Here is a 22,739-nt window from a genome sequence, read left to right on the forward strand (position 1 = left end):
CAGGCAAGGCCACATCATTCCCACCACGCCCACAGAGTCCTCTCTCCTGTCGGCACCTCAGCGCTCTGGGCCGCCCGCTCTTTTACTGTGTACCGGGAGGATATTTGAACCTGGAAGTCAAATCCACTTGAGGCCAAAAGTTTCTTCCCCCCATATCTCCCCGCCCCCGCCTCCCAAACTTCAGCCACCCGTTACTTCGCAACACGCTGCTCGAAGCTAACGTCCTTGGGCGGAGCTGCCACCTCCTGTGCGCAGGCGCGTGTACACGGAAGTGATGTGGTAGCCTTGGTGGCAGCGTTCGGTCGGCTTCCTGTCAGCTCCGACGCTTTGTGTCGGTTTGGGGGTCCGGAGCCTGAGCCCGAACCCGAACTCGAGCCCAGGTAGGAGATCCCTCTCGGCAGTAGGAACCGGTGTTTGGCCTGCTGGACCTCGGTGGCCGAGGCGACTGCTCCGTTGTTTCTGTCACCTTTCTGTCATTGGTGGCTGGCACTGAAATAGGCCTTTGGGGTCCACGTAGCTGGTTTTAATGGAAGACCAGCTGGTGTAGCCTCCCTTGCCCCCCCCTTCTCTCCTCCTCTCTTATTTCTCTTCTCCCCCTTATCTCCCTTCCTACCCCCTTCTTTCCCCTCCAGCACCTTCTCCCTACCCCACCACTCACAACTCTTCTCTTCTACCCCCTCTTCAACTGATCTCCTGTATGTGGGCACCTCAAGTCCTTGCAATGTTCACTATATCTTTTACTCTGCACATTCTTGTTTGCAAGTTTGATATGCTTAGATTTGCAAGACTGCCAATATAATGCAAGTACTGACTGCATTTGTAAATATGTCATGTTTCTCAGGTTTCAGACAGGCTATGCTACAGATGGTTTAAAAAATGTTCGTGTATAGGAAAATTGCGTAATGTGTTGTCTTCGTTTGTAAGGTGAACATGATATACTGTAATTTTATTGTATTCTATGCCATACTGTTTATTTCTGGAAGTTTTCCTCAATTTTATTTTCAGATGTACATTGAACTCGAAATTAAACTTAACTGTTGGGCGTGATGTACGTTGGGTGTGGTCATAATAGTTTACAGATAGAAGATGGCGACATAAGGTCCCCTTCTTCGATGGTGTACTACAATATGTGAATGTTAAAAATGAAGTTGAAGTATTCACAAACAAGAGAGAATCTGCAGATGCGGAAAATCCAAGCAATACACACAAAATGTTGGAACTCAGCAGGCCAAGCAACATCTATGTACAGTTAAGCAACACATCAAAGTTGCTGGTGAACGCAGCAGGCCAGGCAGCATCTCTAGGAAGAGGTACAGTCGATGTTTCAGGCCGAGACCCTTCATCAGGACTAACTGAAGTCCTGACGAAGGGTCTCGGCCTGAAATTTGACTGTACCTCTTCCTAGAGATGCTGCCTGGCCTGCTGCGTCACCAGCAACTTTGATGTGTGTTGCTTGAATTTCCAACATCTGCAGGATTCCTGTTGTTATCTATGTACAGTTGACGTTTCGGGCAGAGTCCTGGTCTCGACTGTACTTTTTTCCGTAGATGCTGCTGAGTTCCTCCAGCATTTTGTGTATTGTGCTTGAAGTATTCTCAACCATGTTCTGCCTGAAGCTTAGAAGAAATTATCCATCTTGGCTTTCTCCTGAGAAAAGCAGCATCTGAAGTTGGTCTCTAACCAATTTAGTGAAAACATTAGATGCAGCAAAGGCTTTGTGACCAGACAACATCCCATCTATAGTTGTATGGTACTACAGCACAAACAGGCCCCTTAGCCCATAGTTACTTGAATCCCAAAACTAGCTGTTGCTTCAGAAAAATTACAGTACTGGCATCTACCTGACAATGTGTAAAGTTGCCCAGGCAAATGCTATTCACAAATGGCAGGACAAATCCAGTCTAGCTAAATACCATCCAACTATCAGCAAAAGAATGGAAAATTCATAGCAAATGGCACCTACACACCAGTTACTTGCTTTGATGGCTCGTTTGGATTCTGCTAGGATCACTTGGCCCTAATGTGAAATAAAAAGTTGAACTTAACTAACCATGATTTTGAGGCATCATTTGACCTAGCATGGCATCGGGGAGTCCTATTAAACACACATTTATGGGAATCATACTTACAATTGATGTATCACATAAATTTATTTTGTGACAGCAGTACAGTGCAAATACACAGGCATCTATAAATTACATCAATATTGCAATAGTGTGCATTAGTTCATGGACCATTCAGAAGTCTGATGGAGGCAAAGATGTTTCTAAATTGTTGAGCGTATGTCTTTTAGAACAGAGGTAAGGAGGATTTTTTTTAAGCTAGAGTAGAATATTTGGCCACAGACTGCAGGGGAGGCCAAGTCCATGGGTATATTTAAGGCGGAAGTTGATAGTTTCCTGATCGATCCAGGCATCAAAGGATATTGGCAAGAAGGCAGGTGTATGGGGTTGAGTGGGATCCAGGATCAACCATGATAGATAGATAGATATACTTTATTAATCCCGAGGGAAATTTAGTTTTGTTAGAGCCGCACCAACCAAGAATAGAGCGTAAGTATAGGAATACAAAACCCCCCAACAATCAAACAACAAAATGCAAACTATGCCAGATGGAAAATAAGTCCAGTCCAGGAAAATAAGTCTATTGGCTCAGGGTGTCTTACCCTCCATGGGAGGAGCTGCACGTTCGATGGCCACAGGCAGGAACGACCTCCCGTGCTGCCAAGTGTTGTATCACGGTGTAATGTGGCCGAAGTCCAACAGTAAAAAGTTCAATATCCAGTCTGCAAACACATTCCTTGATCGTAATATGCCCCGGATTGCACCATCCGTTGTTAACCAGAACAGTAAGCACCGAACTCCTTTACGCTTACCACTCTCAGTGCACTTCCAGTCAGCCCCAACAGTATTACCCACCAAACTCCTATTCTCCAAAAGTCTCTGTTGTCTCGACCCGGTCCTCTTTCCTCGGCTTTGTGATCCCCCCCCGCATCCTCTGTTTTCCTCCGGATTTCAGCAGGGGTGTCCGCTGCTCTGTTCGCTAAACCGGCCAGTATTTGCTGTTCCGTGGAGTACACAATGCGACCTTGCTTCTGTCCCGCGTGTCGGGATGTAACCATTTCCAGCGCTAAAGAAAACCCAAATAAAACTCTCTCTACCAGCATGCTAGAGAGGGTGCAGCTTTGACGTGTTACCGTGAGAAAAAAAAATACAAAAAATAACGTAAATTAAAAAGTAAGAAGAAGAAAGTAAGAATAGATTGGAACGGCTGTACCAGGCTGCATGCACGACCGGCGCATGCGCACTAAGGAATGACGGAGCAGACTCGATGGGCTGAATGGCTTAATTCTGCTCCTATGTCTTATGGTCTTTAAACTTCTGTTCCTCCTGTTTGATAATAAAGAGAAGGGAGATATCCTTGATATTGAGGGTCCTTAATAATGGATGCTGCCTTCTTGTGGGGGAGGGTTTTGCCCACAATGTCCAGAACACTCTGCAGCTTCTTGCGATCCTGTACGTTAGAGGTTCTGTATCAGGCTGTGATGTAACCAGTCAAAATTGCTCCTCAACGGTATATTGAAATATGCAAGAGTCTTTGGTGACATACAAATATCCTCAAACTCCTAATGAAGTGGAGCTGCTGGTATGTCATCGTTGTGATTGTATCGATGTGTTTGGCCCAGGACAGATCCTCTTGAGATGTAATGCCTAGGAACTTAAAGCTGCTCACCATTTCTACTGCTGACCTCTTGGAGTTCTCCTGACTACTTTTTCCTGAAGTTCACAATCAGTTCCTTGGGCTTACTGACTGTGAGTATAAGGTTGATATAGCAACTCCACTCAATCTGTCTCAGCTTTGTCATCATCTGAGATTCTACCATCAACATTGGTGTCATTGGCAAATTTATAGAAGGTGTTTGAGCTGCTTTTAGCCACATAGTGTAGAAAGTGGAGCAGTGTGCTAGAGCTGTGCAAGGAAAGCATTCCGGTAATTTCATTATCGCTTGCAGGAAGGAAGATAATTTTAGTTGTTGGAGGTTAATCCCTGTGATACTATTGTTGGGTTTCATCAGACATTGTTCTCTGCCTGACTATCCTCAGTTGCTTTGTCAATTCTTTTCACTCAATCATAAGATCATAGGTGGGAAGATAGATTGATGACACAAATAATTAGTTCCACTCTCAACTTCTTAGCCAATGAAACAGGCCATACTTACATGCAGCAAGGCCTATACAAATCTAAACATGGGCTGGTAAGTGGTAGGTATTGTTTGTGCCAGTTTTTTATCATCTCACTACAGAGAGGCTAAGCCATCTACCCTTAACATTTTGTATTATTACTATCATGGAATCAGCTATCAATATCTTGAAGGCCATCTTTGACCACAAACTAAACTGGGCACAGATACTGTCAGTACAGAATTAGGTCAGTGGGTCAGTATATTGTAGTCAGTGACTTATGTTCTGACATACTGAGGAATGAAAGAACAAAGTACAAGTTAGGAATGTTGCAAAGTACTCTTTTTTTTTTCCCTGGTGACGCAGCTCCAAAAATACGTAAATGCTTGACTCCATCCAGGCCAAAGCAACCTGCTTGATGTGGGCTACCCCATTCACCATTCTTAAGCACTCATCCCTTCTCACCATTGCAAAGGGGCTTGACTGTTTACATCTACAAAATGCATCGCAAAAGTTCACCCCAGCCACCCTGACAGCATCTTTCAAAGATGTACTGCTATCAAGACCAGGGATAAAGGCAGTAGTTGTCTGACAGTAGTAGTACTGTCACCTGCAAGTTCCTCTCCAAGTACAGGTAATGTATTTTTAAAATCAGGGTGGTGCGAATCCTGTGAACTTCATTGTTGCTCGGCCCATGCCCTGGGATGTTTACTCCACAGCACTGTAGGAACCTTCACTAGAAGGACTGTCGCATTTCAGGAAGTCAGTTTACCATCATGTCAAGTGGATACGGGATGGGCAATAGATGCTGTCCTTTGCCAGTAATATTCCAGGCACCTGAAATTTTTTTTAAAAATTCGCTAACTCATCTCCAATTTATTAACTAAACCAGCATTGTTGAATCCTGTTTTATAAGTTCATGTAGTTTTGCAAGGTTTTTAATCACTTTAATCATTCAGGAGAAGATATTTCTTTGTTTTAAATTATCAAAATATTCTTTTATTGTTTTTATTCACAATTGAGAAGTTCTTGAGAGATATTGTGGAACTGTAGGATATTTTAAGATTTTGTTTTCTTTTTTTTACAGTAAATATATACAATGGCTGAGTTTAATAATTTCAACACAGATTTCTTCCAGTCAAGTTATAGCATTGATGACCAAGGGCAAACGTATGATTACAGTGCTGCAGGGGACCCCTATCAGAACAGGTGAGTAAGTGTATGGATTGACAGGCAGCTCAACACTCATGTATGACAGGATCGCTAAAGGTCATTGGATGTTTTTTATTGATTTACAATATGCTTTTGTAATATTCATGGCTGTATAAGTTATTGTGATTAGATTGCTGAAGGGAAATTCACATCTAAGTTATTTGCTACTAGTAGTCTAAGTTGTACAGCTGAGATATTTCATTGAAGAGGAGCAGCATGAATGTTTTGTAATGTGTACGTGGCAGCATTAGTTTGAAAACTTACTTTTTTTAATATCAATGTTAGGAAAAAATAGGGAAGGGAAAAGAAAAACTACCATCAATTGAGGGTAAAGTATCAGCAAGTTGATTTTACAAGTCCATCAGCTTCTTAAACTAAATTGCTGCAGAAATAATGGGTCCATTGGTTATGATCTTCCAACATTCCCTTGATTGTGGAAAAATCTCAGTAGATGGGAAAACTGAAAATATCATTGCCCTGTTTGTGAAAGAAACTAACATAGAGATAGGCTGAAGGTTAGGAAGGTAAAAAGAACATTGAAAGAAGGCTGGAGATTAGAAATAGCGAAATTTTGCTGCAGCTATACAATTAGTGAAACCACACCTAGAATGTTATGATAGTTTTTGTCTCAATTGTAGGAGGGATAAAGAAGGTCGACTTGGTTGATTTTTGGAAAGAGGAGGATTACCTTGCAAAGCTGTGTAATTAGGCCTGTGTATTCTGAAGTTCAGAAGAATAAGAGGTGATCAGCTTGTAAATTCTCAAACAGTTTGACAAGGTAGATGCTGTGGAGTTGTTTTGCCTCCGTGGGGAATATAGAACAAAGCGGGCAAAGTCTGAGAACGGGAGCTTTCCCATTTAAGACAGGATGTTTTTTTCTTGAGTATGTTGAACCTTTGGAATTCTCTCCCAAAATGCTGTTTAGACTGAGTCAATAACTGAGGCTGAGCTAGATTTTTGTACTGTTAAGTAGTCAGTGATTATGAACTTCAGAAAGGAAATGAGAATTGAAGGCCAGGAGCAGGTCAACTGTGATATTCAATGGCAGAGTGAGCTGGTGGGTCATATGACTTATTCCTGTTCCGATATGTTAAATAATTTTGAGAATAACTTTTTAAATCTGGTATAGATGTCATGGGCTGCTTTATCATCCACTGTGTTAATTGTAAGATATGCCCCATGACTATTTTTGTTTCAGTCACATTATATTTTACTATATTCTTGACTCATGCTCACAGTTTTATTTTCTAATTTCTGAAGATCTATTGCAAAAGTCAAAGGGACGGGTGACTTTTAAAGTGGCTCTGCCTAGTGGAAAAGAATAGTGAGGTACTGAAATAACAGAAACAGTCAAAAGTAATCTTATTGTGGAAATGAGATGTATGATTCTGAAAACAATAAGAATGTAAGAAATAGAAGCAGGAGTAGGCCATCTGGCCCATCGAGCCTGCTCTGCCACTCAATAAGACCTTGGCTGATCTAGTCATGACTCATCTCCATCTCCTTGCCTTTTCCCCATAATCCTCAATTCCCTTACTATGCAAAAATCTATTCAACCTTGTCTTAAGTATATTTAGACACGATAGCACGATGTAGTGTGGAAGGACACTGCTCAAGGTTGGTAGATCCATTCCTTTAGTCTCGCTTCTCTGTTCTTCCATTGAAGAGCATATCGAACTCCCATTGGAAGGTTATTATTGGATAGGTTTCCACCAGTGCAATCTAATCAAAGCAATTTGGTGTCTTAAATTTCCATATATCATCTCTTAATTGGTAATTAATTTAAATTCTTGTTTTCATGTTATTGACCCATTTTTCCACCAGAAATAATTTTTTATTATTAACTTTCAAAACGTTTCATGATTTTTATGCACTTCCATCAAATCTTCCCACATGGCAATTTTTAAAGGAGAATGATACTAGCTTCTCTAGATGGATAGATACTTTATTGATCACAGTAGCATTACAAGTGCACAGATATAAATATTAAACATTCCACCGAGATGCAGCACAGAGCGTCATAGGGAGACATTCCTGCCTGTGGCCATCAAACTCCTCCCTTGGAGGGTCAGACACCCTGAGCCAATAGGCTGGTCCTGGACTTATTTCCTGGCATAATTTACATATTACTATTTAATTATTTATGGTTCTATTACAGTTGCACCATAGATAATTAAATAGTAACGAAAACCAGTTTCCCCCGGGATCAATAAAGTATGACTATGACTATAACTATGACTAGAGGAGAAGTAGGAAGAATCAAAAATAAGTTATCACAACCAGTCTAACAGGAGGGGGTCATCGCTTCCCCGGCTATAGGTTGACTCATTATAGAGCCTGATGGCCGAGAGTAAGAATGACCTCATATAGCACTCTTTGGAGCAGCACAGCTGTCTTAGTCTATTACTAAAAGCGCTTTTCTGTTCAGCTGAGGTGGCATGCAGAGGGTGAGAAACATTGTCTGGAATTGCCAGGATTTTCCGTTAGGTCCTTGAGTCCTCGAGCCCAGTCTTTAATTCCCAGTAGCAATCCGCACTGAACTTTGCAAGATAGGAAGATTAAAAAAGTTTACTTGAGCACAAGGTGGAAAACTGCTGGAGTTGGGGCCCCAAATGTTTAATAAGGAATAAAGTTTTGTCGTGCAGTCGTATGCTGATAAATACATTAGACAGAAACTGAAAAGAAGGACCAAGAAGTATAATGTTTCATTATTTTTTGCATATAGGCACTATGATGGTCATACACAGCAAGCTGGGTATTTTCATCCAACAGGATCACAACAACCATACACAGGACAGATCTACCAGCCAACGCCAACCTTCACCCCAAGCTCCTCACAGTCCGTATATAGTAACAGTTTTGAAGATGAGGCTCCATTATTGGAAGGTAAAAATGTGCTTTGCACTTAGTGGGTGTTATTATTTTCAACTGCCACAGGTGGTCTGCATGGAATACTGAAGTTAAGATTCCAATCTGTTTAAAATATGTATGTACTTGTACTTCTGAAACTTTGTATAGCTTTAATTTAAGATGTTATCTCAATTAAATCCCAAGAGCAATGAACCTTAAGGGAATGAAAAGAAAATTGTTGCCCTGTTGATGCATTTTTTTGTGCTGAATAGTGTAATATCAATTAAATGATTCCTGAAAATCATGCATATTTCCTTATTTACCCACTTTTGATTTTTAGAGATGGAGAAATCTATGTTTTTGCCATTGCCCATCCTGTCATCCTTTAACAGCTAAGAAAGGAATTGCATCAGTTAGTGTTTGTCACAGTCCGGGTATCATTGTAGCGTGTGTTCAGTGGTATCTGGATGAGTTGAGTTTCAGAACCTAAGTAACACACTGAGCCAGAACAGTTGTGTACCAGAGCCAGGAATCAAATCCGTTGCCTTCCAGATTTTGTGGGCTAGTAATGTACAAGGCCATTAACATTACCATTTGAAATCAGGTCTATTTAATTCTTTATAAGCTTCAGGAAAAATATCTGGACATAAATTGTGTAAATTCCATATTGAATTGTAACGTTACAGACATAATTTCCAAAACAAAACATGAAATATTTTCATTCAGAAATTCCTTTTATAATATGTGTACTGTTTTAGACAGTCCTGAGTATGACTCTAAACTGCAACTGGTGATGAGGCTCTGATTGGGGACTTACAGAGTTTTGGGGAAAGTGGAGATACCCCTTAGTCATTTATTGTTCTCAGGGCCGCTCTGACCTGGAATGGTATCACCTGCAAGGGTTCCTGCTCAGGATACGAGCGAAGGCCAACGGCAGACCCGACAGGTTCAGTAACTGAACCTATGACGGACAAGGTGGATGAGCTCAGACCTCAAATGACAACGGCTATAGTACAGACGGATGAACATTTGGGAAGAGAAGTGGCAATTTCTTTAGTTCACCTAACGGAAGGCAATAGCAAACCACTGTTGTTAGATACTAGGTTTCCTAGAATCTATTTGCTAAGAAAACCAGGGTCAAAATCACAAAATGTATCACACGACATCTGCGTCAAGAGGATCTTCAAGACAATTCTGAAGATGCTTTGCCTGGTAAGGTTGATTCTGGGCAGCAGGGGATCCCCAACTGTCATCAAGCTACTGCTCATAACATTCAAGTAACACAAAAGAAAATTATTGCCACTTGGAATGTAAGAACCCTACATCAAGCAGGAAGATTGGACAATGTGATAAATGAAATGGGAAGACTAAAGATTAACATCATGGGAATTAGCGAAGTTCGTTGCATAGATGCTGAAACATGTCAGAATAGAAATAAAAGACTAACGTATTCTTGTGGAACATCCCATACTAATGGAGTAGGAATTCTTATGGGTGAAAACATGGCAAAAAGTGTTTTAGGACATTGGGCAATATCAGAAAGAGTGCTTCTTGTTAGATTCTGAGGACAACCATTTGATTTAGCAATTATACAGGTATATGCACCAACAACAGATGGAACAAATGAGGATATAGATAAATTCTATGAAGAGCTTGAACAAGCAAAGAATGGATGCAAATTCTCAAGATATTGTTATTGTCATGGGAGATCTAAATGCTAAAGTAGGACAAAGTGCTGATGGAAATACCATAGGAAAATTTGGACTAGGGGAAAGAAGTGAACGAGGTGAGAAATGGGTAGAATGGTGCAAGATGAATAATCAGGTCATTATGAATACCTACTTTAAAAACCATCCAAGATGCTTGTGGACCTGGAAAAGTCCAGGTGATAACACTAGAAATCAAATTCACTATTACTATAAACTAAAGATTTAGAAACTCAGTGACTCAATGCAAAAGATATCCAGGTACAGACCGTAATAGTGACCATAACCCAGTAGTATGTCATGTAAAAGTAAAACTTAAAAAACTAAAGAAGCAAAAACCTGAACAATCCCTTGACTACTTGCAATTAATTAAAGAAGAAAACTTCAGACAAAAATTTACAATTGAAGTAAGGAATAGATTTCAAAGTCTATAAATAGAATCTGTTGGAAGGTGATAGCAATCATGTAGAAATGAAATTTAACTCTCTAAAGGATGCCTTGGTAGAATCAGCAAAGTCAGTGATTCCTAAAAGAGAAAAAAGCACAAAGAATAAATGGATGACAGATGAAATCAAAAATCTACTGGAAGAAAAGAGACGGAAGAAAGCAAATCCTATAGAATATAAGTCCTTCGGTTAAAAAAGTTAAAAGCTTATGTCAAAAAGCCAAAGAAGAATGGTTAATCCAGGAATGTGAGCAAATAGAAAGAATCCCTATTACTGATCCAAAAAGGTTACATCAACAAATCAAGAATATCACTGGTAAAAAGCTCTTCTGTTCTTCAGGTGGATGTTTGAAAGCAAAGGACGGTACCATTATCATAGAAAAAGATGATATTGTGAACAGATGGACTGAGTATATTCAGGAATTGTTTGAAGACGATCGAGGCGAAAAACCAGAAATTAAGAAAAACATTGAAGGTCCAAGTATTTTAAAATCTGAAGTTCATAATGCAATAAGATGAAGAAAGGAAAGGCAGCAGGTCCGGATGAATTAGTAATAGAACAAATTCTCGCCCTTGAAGATTATGGAATTGAAAAACTTACTGATTTAATCAATGATATTTGAGACTTGAATAATACCAGAAGAGATGAAAACATCAGTATTTACCACTGTTCTTAAGAAACCTGGAGCAATAGAATGTCAATTACATAGGACCATAAGTTTAATGAGTCATGTGACCAAGATACTTCTAAGAGTTTTGATGACAAGAGCTAAAAGTAAGATACAAGCTGAAAAAGGCAAAGAACAATGTGGTTTTGTGAAAGACAAAGGTACAAGAAACGCAATATTGATGTTAAGGATACTATCAGAACGAGCTATTCAAGTACAAAAAGATTTGTTTGTTTTATCGACTACACAAAAGCATTTGATAAAGTGAAGCACAATAAGTTATTTGAAATATTACAGGAAGCTCTAGATTCAAAAGACCTCCGCTTAATCAGAAATCTGTACTGGGAACAAACTGCCGCTTTAAGAATAGATGGAGAAGTGAGTCAGTTTACGAAAATCAAGAGGCATTAGACAAGGGTGTGTTTTCTCCCCTGATTTATTTAATGTGTACAGTGAAACAATATTACAAAAAATAAGAGACATCTTGGGAATCAAAGTTGGCGGTGAAAACATCAGTAATTTCAGATATGCAGATGACACTGTGTTAATTGCAAGTACGGAGGAAGAACTACAAAACTTAATTGATATAATTGTTGAAGAAAGTACAAAAATGGGTCTATCTATCAATTGCAAAAAGACAGAATGTATGGTGATATCCAAAAAGAAGGAGAATCCTATCTGCAGGCTGAGAATAAATGGGAAAGACATAAAACAAGTACAGAACTTCTGCTACTTGGGAAGCTGGGTGACATCAGATGGCAGGTGCAAAATGGACATCAAAAGAAGAATAGGGATGGCAAAAGACACCCTTACGAGAATGAAGAATATACTGACTAATACTAAACTAGGCATGACAACCCGCCTCAGAGTACTGAAATGTTACGTTTATCCAGTTATGTTACATGGCTCAGAATGTTGGACAATATCTAGTAACATGAGGAAATGAATTGAAGCAGCAGAGATATGGATTTTGAGGAAGATGCAAAGAATATCATGGATGAAACGAATATCTAACAAGGATGTCATGAACAGAGCAAACACAAAAAGAGAAATAATGTATGAGATCATGAAAAGGCGACGTAACTTCATTGGACATGCAATTAGGAAAGAGGAGTTAGAATGCACGGTAATTATAGGTAAGATTGAAGGGAAGCAAGCAAGAGGAAGACAAAGATGAATGATGATGGAGACAGCAGCCAGAGAACTGGAAATGAATACCAGTGAATTGATCCACTTGACCTGAAACAGGAGTGTGTGGGCCAAAGCTTAAACTGGGCACTGCACCTGATGATGATGATGACTGTTTTAGAAGGAATAATCAATTTATTTGTTAACTGTATTATGAAATATTGCTGATTAGTAACAATATTTTTAATTCTCTTTAATTTTTCTGTAACTTTTTAGAACTGGGTATTAACTTCGATCACATCTGGCAGAAGACACTAACTGTCCTCCATCCACTCAAAGCAGCAGACGGAACCATTATGAATGAGACTGATCTGGCTGGACCCATGGTATTCTGTTTAGCATTTGGAGCCACATTACTATTGGTATGTAACATCCAATATTTTTCTGATATACCAATTTAACGTCGTCTTGGTTTGGTTTCTGAATATATGAAATATTGGTTGCCATCCATTATTTGATAAAGAAAAATTGACTACATTTAGATGTGTGAACACAGCCTTTCAGGCTTGACCCACTACTCTAAACTGTGGACCAATCTGTTACTATTTCTCTGTCCTCAGAATAAAGCTGAACGATACTTTTCACAACCTATTTGATGTGCCCATATTCTGATGTTGTCCATGTCATCTTTGTAGGTTGACCTTTATCTTAGATAAATAACCTTAGGAATCTTAATTTAAAACATAATTTATTGTGCCAATACAAATATACATATAAACTTAGTTTCATAAATGCTGTTGTTCCTTTTGTATCAGTGCTCACCCAGACCCTTGGTGCTTTTTATAACACCACGATAAGGATTGTCTGTTGGCCAAATGACTGCTGCTTCTTCCCCCTGCCCCAGTCATGGAAGTTTTTCATGTGATGGGTAGTCTGCAGTGTTGTCACTGCTTTACATCCAAAATTCTTCATCATTATTCTTTTTTATCAGTCTGTGCCATTTAACTTTGATTCCATTGTTTCTGGCTTATCTGGCAAACCTGTGCCATTGGCTCTGGCCCAAGGCTACAGGTAGCATTATCTCATTGCTCTTCACCTAAGTAAGGATAGTCTCTGATGTCATTCCCTTGCTTTTCTCGAGTTAGGCCTTTTTAAACCACTTACAGCCAATCCATGCCAGAAACTGGGTTCAGGTTACTTCAGATCACAGACTGCTCAGCGCTGCAGATTATCAGTAGGGACTCCATTATATCCATTTTCAAATGCTTGAATCTAGCAAGAATTAGTTTGGGAAACCATTCACAAAGTAGTGGTCACAAAATTGTTGCCTGCATTTCTTCCACCATGTGGCAACAGCAAAGACATTTGTTTTACTTGCTTTCACTGTCCTTATCTCATACAGTTAGCTGTTTTGTAGGATTTTTAATTCCTTCATGGCCAACTGTGCCAGCTGATATAAATCCCATGAAGTGCTTCATCTCTGTTCTTGTCTCCCTGCTGCCAAAAACATACCAATGCATTGTTGCCTCAAGATCCCCCTTTTAATGCTACACCAGTGGAAACTCATCTTTCACAAACTTGAAAGGCCAAAATTTGGCCACATATTCAAGGTCCCACTGTCTAATTTATCTAGTTGCTTGACATAACTTAATACCTCATTTTCAGTACACTGGATGAACTCAGCAGATCGGGCAGCATCAGTCAGAAACGATGAGTTGACATTTCGAGCTGGAATCCTTCGTCAGGACTGAAGAATGAAAGATGGGGAAGGATTTGAAGAATGCTTGTAGCTTCAGTTGAAAGACCAGTAATTTGAAAGACAAAGGGGTGGGGGAGGGGAAGCATTGACGTCATAGCCCTGAAAACAATGGGTAGTAGAAGAAGGAGGCGGAACCATGAGGGAGCTGGGGGAGGGGGTAGAGTGAAATGGGGATAGAGGAAGGGAGGGGGGAGGGAATTACTGGAAATTGGAGAATTATATGCTCATACCAAGGGGCTGGAGACTACCTAGACGATATATGAGGTGTTGCTCCTCCAACCTGAGTTTAGCCTCATGGCAGTAGAGGAGGCCATATATGGATATATCTGAATGGGAATGGGAAGCAGAGTTGAACTGGGTGACTACCGGGAGATCCTGTCTGTTGTGGCGGACGGAGTGGAGGTGCTCGATGTAGCGGTCCCCCAACCTGCGTCAGGTTTCACCGATGTAGAGGAGGCCGCACCGGGAGCACCGGATGCAATAGATGACCCCAACAGACTCACAAGTGAAGTGTTGTCTCACCTGGAAGGACTGTTTGGGGCCCTGAATGGTTGCAAGAGGTGAGGTGTAGGGACAGGTGTAGCACTTACGCTTACAGGGATAAGTGCCGGGTGGGAGATCAATGGGGATGGACGTGTGGATAAGGGAGTCGCGGAGAGACGGATCCTTGCGGAAAGCGGAGAGGGGTGGAGAGGGAAAGATGTGCTTAGTGGTGGGGTCCTGTTGAAGGTCCTCTCCACCCCGCTCCACTTTCCGCAAGGATCTCATATACCGTCTAGGTAGTCTCCAGCCCCTGGGTATGAACATAGAACTCTCCAACTTACGGTGATTCCCTCCCCCTCCCTTCCTCTATCCCTATTTCACTCTACCCCCTTCCCCAGCTCGCTCGTGGTTCCGCCTCCTTCTTCTACCACCCATTGTTTTCAGGGCTATGACATCAATGCTTCCCCTCCCCCACCCCTTTGTCTTTCAAATTACTGGTCTTTCAACTGAAGCTACAAGCATTCTTCAAATCCTTCCCCATCTTTCATTCTTCAGTCCTGACGAAGCATTCCAGCCTGAAACGTCGACTCATCGTTTCTGACTGATGCGCCCGACCTGCTGAGTTCATCCAGCGTACTGAAAGTGTTGCTTTGATCACAGCATCTGCAGATTATTTTGTGTTTAATACCTCATTTACAATGCATTGATTTTAATAATCTCATCTTGTATTTTCAAATCCTTCCATGGCCTTGGTCCTCTCCCTTCTAGTCTCCTTTTATGCTTTACAATTGGCATGCTTTTATGCATCTACCAAATTTATTATAATTTTTATATTTATTGCTCTTCTGAATCATTTGCTGCATAGGGACAATATTTTATAATTCTTTTCTTTAACCCTGCTTCTGTCTCCATAAAGTATGATCATTTTGTATGAGTTTCTCAAATCACCTTTTCCTGTTTAGTAGTATAGTTGAAAATTTTGCTTGAATTCATTCCTGTGTTGTGCTGTGAAATGCCGTGTTATGTTAAAAGTACAAGTTAATTAAGGGTACTGTTTATATTGCTGCATTGATAGAAATAGTTTTTACAAAGCTAATAAAAAAATGAAGGTGCCTCATTTGAAGTACAGATTTATTCAGATTTATTTATTGAAGCATACAGTGAAATGCATCATTTGCATTAACAATTAATTCATTCAGCAATATGCTGGAGGCAGCCACATATTCCAGCACCAGTATAACATGCCTACAATGTTCAGCAGAACAAAATAAACATTAATAACGACAACAAAACAAGCCCCTTTCCCACCCTCCTATCCACCCACTCACAAACACAGGCAGGCCTCCAGCCCCAAGACAAGGCATCCAATCTTTTGAATTGGAGAGCAGAAGTGGCTTTTTGATAAAGGATCTGGTGCTTTCCCGGCGCATATGAAAAATAAACTCTTCTCGGGCTTTCACCCAGGTACAGGTGTCAATTATAACTGACATTTCAATGACAAACTCTGTCATCTTCTTCAGGGATGACGTCGAGGCATGTCTAGTCGGATAACATTTATACCCCTTTCATCTGTCTCTCCTGATTGGTTAGTCGTCATCTCCTACCTTGTTTACAAGTGAATTCCAGTTCTTATTTAGAGTGAGACCTTCCTGTTTGTTAACATTCTTTTCCTCTAGTTTTATTTCAAAGGCTTCTGTCACCAGATGTACCTCCTGTACTCCTTGATGCACGTTTCCAGCATGTGTACTGTCTGGCTAATATATGCCACCCCACATTCACAGGGAATCCTGTAATTGCCAGCTGACATGAGTCCCAGGTCATCTTTGACCCACATAAGCTGTGACTTGAACTTCCTTATTGGTTTGTGGATAGTATTAATCCGATATTTCTTCGGGATCCTGGTGATCCTTCCAGAAGTCATGGACCCATAGGGAAGAAGGGCAGTACCGATGGGTTCCTCCTCGATTGTAAACAAGGTGGGAGAGTGGAAACCTGATTGGATGGGGACTAACCAATCAGGAGGGACGGAACAAAGGGGTACCACCAGACTAGACATGCCCAGATATTATCCCTGAAGAAGATGGCAGAGTTTACCATCGAAACGTCAGTTATAATCGATACCTGTACCTGGCTAAAAGCCTGAGAAGAGTTTATTCATGGTTTTTTGATGTTACTAATAATTTTATGCATGTCTTAAGCTTTCAAGGTAATAAAGTGTTACTGTTTGCTATGCTTAAAATGAGTATCTGTCAATGTCAGTTCTTTGGTATTAATTTACTTATAGTATGATGCAGCTATGTATAGAAATAATATCAAACTTCAGACACTTTACAAATGGAATGGAAAATACTTCTGAACCATGTTTGAACCTACATTGTGCAGGAAGTGTAATTTACTATAAAATTATTTTCAGCAAATTTTACAAGATAGTGCACTAGAAATTCATGCACTTTGATAAATGGTCTGGATTTGCTGCAATCTTTTTGTACTTAGATGAGACATGGCAGCATTAAGACTAAAATATCCTCAGAAAATACAAATTTGTGAAATTTTGAAATACTGATTTTTCATATGTTTTGTACAGGATGTTGCAGTATTTTACCACTGTTCTTGAAAATGTTTATGTTATATCAAAATCACATAGCAATTTTCTGTGTGGTGTGGTAGTTATCAAATATATTTCTGTACCTGGAAAATCTTTTGCTTTTTCATCCTAGGTTGGAAAAATCCAGTTTGGTTATGTGTATGGTATCAGTGCCATTGGGTGCCTTGGTATGTACTGTCTTTTGAACTTGATGAGTATGACCGGTGTCTCCTTTGGCTGTGTAGCCAGCGTCCTTGGATACTGTCTTCTTCCAATGATTATCCTGTCAAGCTTTGCTGCAGTTTTCTCCTTGCAGTAAGTACCATTCTGATTTAAGTGTAGACATTTTAATAGAACCTGTCTATATAAAGTGTTCAATTGATTTTGGTACCAGCTTAAATTATTGAATTATTTTGAAAAACATTATTGTGCAAGTTCTACATCAATTTTCTCATGATTACTGATATGTGTGTTTTATTATTTACAGTCGTGCTAGAAAGTTTGTGAACCCTGTAAATTTTTCTCTATTTCTGCATAAACTTGACCTAAAATGTGATCAGATCTTCATGCAATTCCTAAGACTAGATAAAGAGAATCCAATTAAATAAATAACACAAAAACATTATCCTTGTTCATTTATTTATTGAGAAAAGTGATCCAATATTACATGTATTTGTTGGAAAAAGCATGTGAGCATTTACTTTCAGTAACTGGTGTGACCCTGTTGTACAGCAATAACTTCAACCAAATGTTTCTGCTAACTGTTGATCAGTCCTGCACGTCGGCTTGGAGGAATTTTAGGCCATTCCTCCTTACAAAACTGCTTCAGCCCTGGGATGTTAGTGGGCTTCCTTGCATGAACTGCCTGCTTCAGGTCCTTCCACAACATTTCTACAGGACTAAAATCAGGACTTTGACTCAGCCATTCCAAAACACGAACTTTCTTCTTTTTAAACCATTCTGTTGATTTATTCTTGTCTTTTGGATCATTGTCTTGTTTCATCAGCCAACTTCTATTAAGCTTCAGGTTATGGACTGATACTCGGACATTTTCCTGTAAAATGTCTTGATACAATTTTGAATTCATTGTTCCCTCAACAATTGCAAGCTGTCCAGGTCCTGAGGCAGCAAAGCAACTCCAAACCATGATGCTCCTTCCACCATTCTTCACAGTTGGGATGAGGTTTTGGTGTTGGTGTGCAATGCTCTTGTTCCTCCAAACATAGCAACGTAAGTTTCTGCCAGAAAGTTCAACTTCTGTCTCATTTGTCCGCAAAACATTGTCTCAGAAGCATTGTAGAACATCTGTGTGGTCTTTTAAAAATTTGAGACGTGCAAAAATTTTTTTTCAGAGAGCTACGGTGTCCATCCTTCTTTGAACACCATTCTTATTCAGTGTGTTTCTTATAGTGGGCACATGAAAAGAGATCTTAGCAAGTTCTAGAGATTTCTGCAGGAATGTCGCTGTTACCCTTGGGTTCTTTTTCACCTCCTTCAGCATTGTATTTTGTTCTCTGGTGTGATCTTTACAGGATGCCCACTCCTAAGGAGAGTAGCAACAGTACTCTCCATTTGTGGACAAATTCTCTTAAAACTGATAACACTCAGATCTTTAGCAATGCTTTTGTAGCCTTTTCCAGCTTTATGCATCTCTACAATTCTTCTAAGGTCCTCAGAGTTGTTTTGATCAAGGCATGGTGCACATAAAGGATCTTTCTTGAGAAGAGCAGGTTCTATCAGTAACCTGACTTCTTGTCTCTTTTTTTATTGGGCAGGGCAGCTCTGCAATCCACACCTCCAATCTCATCTCCTTGATTGAAACACCTGACTCCAAATAGCTTTTGTAGAAGGCTTTACCCCAGAGGTTCACATACTTTTTCCAATAAATACATTTAATATTGGATTGTTTTTCTAAATAAATAAATGAACAAGTATATTTTTGTGTTCTTTATTTCATTGAGTTCTCTTTATCTAATTTTAGGACTTGTGTGAAGATCTGATCACATTTTGGGTAATATGCAGAAATAGAGAAAATTCTACATGATTCACAAACTTTCTAGTACCACTGTATAATATCCTTTTGTAAATTTAATATTACATATTTGTTAAATACAAAACATGACTGCCTTATGTGAGCCAAACTAGTAAATACTTCTGTATTTGCATTACTATATGTTAAAGCTGTTTACTTGCATAGTGTTAGCAACTGTGGATATTCCAGATTGAGTGGGCTATGAAAGTGGGAGAACCTTTATAGAAACACACCATGATATCTTACACAAATTTCGATTGTTATTGTGGGTGAATTAAAATATTCAGAATGACTTGGCTTAGGTGGTACTTTGGGATATTTAAGTACTCATGGAGAAGATAAAAGATGCAATAAGGAAATTGTAGAACAGATTTAAATACTGGAGTTTTAATTCTGTTTGTAGTTTATGTCTGGCATTGCAACAGGTGTAGGAAATTAAACACAGATTAACACTGTAAAGTTAGGAAGCCCTGACTATTTATTTAATATGTGGCTTACACCTCAAAAAAATGTTTTGTGTGATATGGTGCACCAAAAGAAAAGTCTAACCATGCATACTTGGCCTTCAGCCTTGCATAGTGGATCATGGTTGCCTTAGTTGTGTAGATGTGTAGAGTAGACATCTAGATAGCAGGTGCATAAAATTCATTGAGCCAGCTCTTACAGTACAGTAGCACAGTAGAGAGATTGAGACTAGAGGCAAGAGGATTAGATGATTCACAACTCCTAATTGTACAGCTATTGTTTCGTAAGGCTCTTAATATCTGTGAACCAAACTGGCTGGCTAGTCGTGTGCAATTTTCTAGTGTTCAAAATGTCTTCAGTGGCACAAAAGAGGTGGTATAAAATGGACTGCTATTATATACAGCACATTATATTTAATTAACTGCTGCAAAAGTAAATTAAGTAATGCATATAAAGAATGATTAATCTGATAGTAGCAAATTTGTACCCAACAGATTAAAGGTTTTAATTACATAATCATAAATTGTAATTAATGAATTGATATGAGAGTCAGCCTTGTGTTTGTGTATCCTGGTTAAAGCACAACAGGTGCATGAAGCATTTTATATATCAGCATTTTGGTGGCTAAGATTTTATTGTCATTATTTTGATTTTTTTAAGAAGTTGTATTATACCTGTTAGCTCATCTCTTGAAGTCTTGATTTTTATTGTAGTCTAAATGAAAAGAATCTCTTCTTCTCCATAGCATAATTGTACTGCCCCCTTCTGGGTTTAGACTACACTGCATAACATACCTGAGTTGAATTGTCCAAGTTGTTCACTTTTACTACACTTAACATATTGGATAGAAATATATATTTAGTGTTCTTAATAAGACCCTTGCCCAAATCAGGAAGCATTTACTGAAAAATAGTATCAAATCCTAATATTAATGTTTTCTTTCTCCTTTAGGGGTATGATGGGCATAATCATTGCTGCTGTCATTATCGGCTGGTGCAGTTTGTCAGCATCTAAAATCTTTATCTCTGCCTTGGCAATGGAGGGGCAGCAATTACTGGTAGCATATCCTTGTGCTTTATTGTATGGAGTTTTTGCTCTCATCTCTGTTTTCTAAGGAATTTTGTGAATGGAATGTGGCTTCATATTCTGAATTCAAACAGAAGCAGATACAAATCCCTGGCATTCAAATGGTTTAAAGACTTTGGCTTCCTGCCACCAAAGTAATTATGACTCTTCTGATTCCAAGATTTGGGGAGTAGTTGAAGCACATTCCTAAATTACTGCTTTTTTGCTGCCCAATTCAGAGGCTGAAAATGCTAATTCAGGTTGGAAATCATTTTTGACAACAGATTTTGCTGATTGGCATAATCGTATGAAGAAGTTTTGTCTTTGTAATGCAGTTTCACCATAATGTGTGGAAGAATGATGTTTTTGTGAGATGGGATGTCAGGACCCAGAAAGTATTTCGTCAAGAAGATGTAAATAGAGAGTAGAGTGCAATGCTGAAAAAACAAATTCCATTCTTAATTCATATTCAAAATTCTGTCATGCAATTCGTGCACCCTCTGGACCAAAATGCTTTTGTTCTCCTTCAGGAGTCAGAATTTAATCCTGGGGTGGAAGGAGTTTCAAAATATGTTATGCAAGCTCTATAATAATTGTTTTCAAGGAAATATCCCAGTCCAAAATTTCTTGCTATGCAGCATAAATTGTTTAGTTTGCAAATTAGTTATTATTGGATAACCGTGTTTATTTGGCCTATGGGAAAGGTAACAATATATATTTCCAGCTCCATTATAAACCAGTTTTTTTAAAGTTGCCTGTTTTTTTTCCCCCTGTTTATGCAACTTTCCCTATCCTGGACATTTGTAATAAATTGATTAATTTCTGGTTCAAGGTGTGTCTTGTTTTTATTTATTTATTTATTGATTGATTGAGATACGTCGCAGAATAGATCCTTCCAGCCCTTTGAGCTACACTGCCCAGCAATCTCCTGGTTTAACCCTAGTCTAATCACAGGACAGTTTACAACGACCAATTAACTTACCAACCAGTATGTCTTTAGAATGTAGGAGGAAACCGGAGCACCTGGAGGAAACCCAGGCGATCGTGGGCTGAACATACAAGCTCCTTACAGACAGCAGCAGGAATTGAACCCAGGTCGCTGGTACTGTAAAGTGTTGTGCTCACCACTAAGCTACTGTACCATGTTTTTCATCTTGCCAGTTGTCGTAAACTATCAGATGTACAGGTTGAGTTTTTTTTAAAGTACTAGCATGCCGTCACAAATGGAAAATTCCACAAGGTACGGAGAAGGTTCCGAGGTCTTTGCACACCACAGACAGACAGTTCAGAGAAGTGAGCTCACATATATCATGAACAGAAGTTAATGAAAAATAGAAAATCACTGCACAAGGTGAAAAATTGAGATCTTGATTGTGGATTTGTGAGCATTGGAGTAAACATATGTTGGTTATGCTGATCATGAAACATGGAAAGTTCTATTAAATGAACTGAAAATTGAAGGTAATTGTGAGGCTGGCTGGTAGCAGGAAATTTAAGAAAAGGTACAGCGTTACATTTTTAAATATTTGTGGTGGTAAATCATCTGCTGATCATAAAGCAGCAGAGAAATTCATTGATGAGTTTTCCAAGATCATCACTGATGAAAATCTTAACACACTGAATGGCTGCATCAGTATGTATGTGTGGAGAACAAGTGTAAGACAAAGACTACTTACTGGTAGCACATTAATTTAGAATTGGAAATGATGGTGACTCCAAGCTATCTCATTATCTTTTCCAAAATCCCCCAAAAATCTGAAATACTTCCAACTCCAAGCATTTCGGATAAGGGATACTCAACCTGTACAAGAATTTTACTGTGAAAATACTAGGGGCGGATAACAGCATAACAGCATTTCTGTCAAATGATTCAGAATTGAATTTCTGGATTTTAAAGCCTTTATAAAGTTAATATTGAAGGTAGAATTTGTGCTCAAGACAGGGCTTTGCTCTAATGAAAAGTTCATTAATGAAGAAGAGAGAGATGTATGACATGTATAGGAAATGGAGCAAATAAGGTGCTTGAGGAGTATAAAAAGTGCAAAAAATACTTAAAGAAATCAGGTGGGCTAAAAGAAGACATGTGGTTGCTTTGGCAGTCAAGGTGAAGGATAGTCCAAAGAGCTTCTACAGGTATATTAAGAGCAAAAGAATAGTAAGG

At 39.3% G+C, this 22,739-nt stretch overlaps 1 protein-coding gene across 1 annotated transcript; it reads left to right on the top strand.

The window, feature by feature from the left end:
• The first annotated feature begins 259 nt into the window (after window positions 1–259).
• Window positions 260–21,409, top strand: yipf5 (Yip1 domain family, member 5). Its single transcript, XM_072263891.1, has 6 exons — window positions 260–380; window positions 5,269–5,390; window positions 8,119–8,279; window positions 12,467–12,612; window positions 17,150–17,331; window positions 20,465–21,409. The coding sequence occupies exons 2-6, from the start codon at window positions 5,281–5,283 to the stop codon at window positions 20,625–20,627; spliced, it is 762 nt and encodes a 253-aa protein (XP_072119992.1). The 5' UTR covers window positions 260–380; window positions 5,269–5,280; the 3' UTR covers window positions 20,628–21,409.
• The last annotated feature ends 1,330 nt before the right edge of the window (window positions 21,410–22,739 follow it).

Source organism: Mobula birostris, chromosome 7, assembly GCF_030028105.1.
Source record: "Mobula birostris isolate sMobBir1 chromosome 7, sMobBir1.hap1, whole genome shotgun sequence".
Classification (NCBI taxonomy): domain Eukaryota; kingdom Metazoa; phylum Chordata; class Chondrichthyes; order Myliobatiformes; family Myliobatidae; genus Mobula; species Mobula birostris.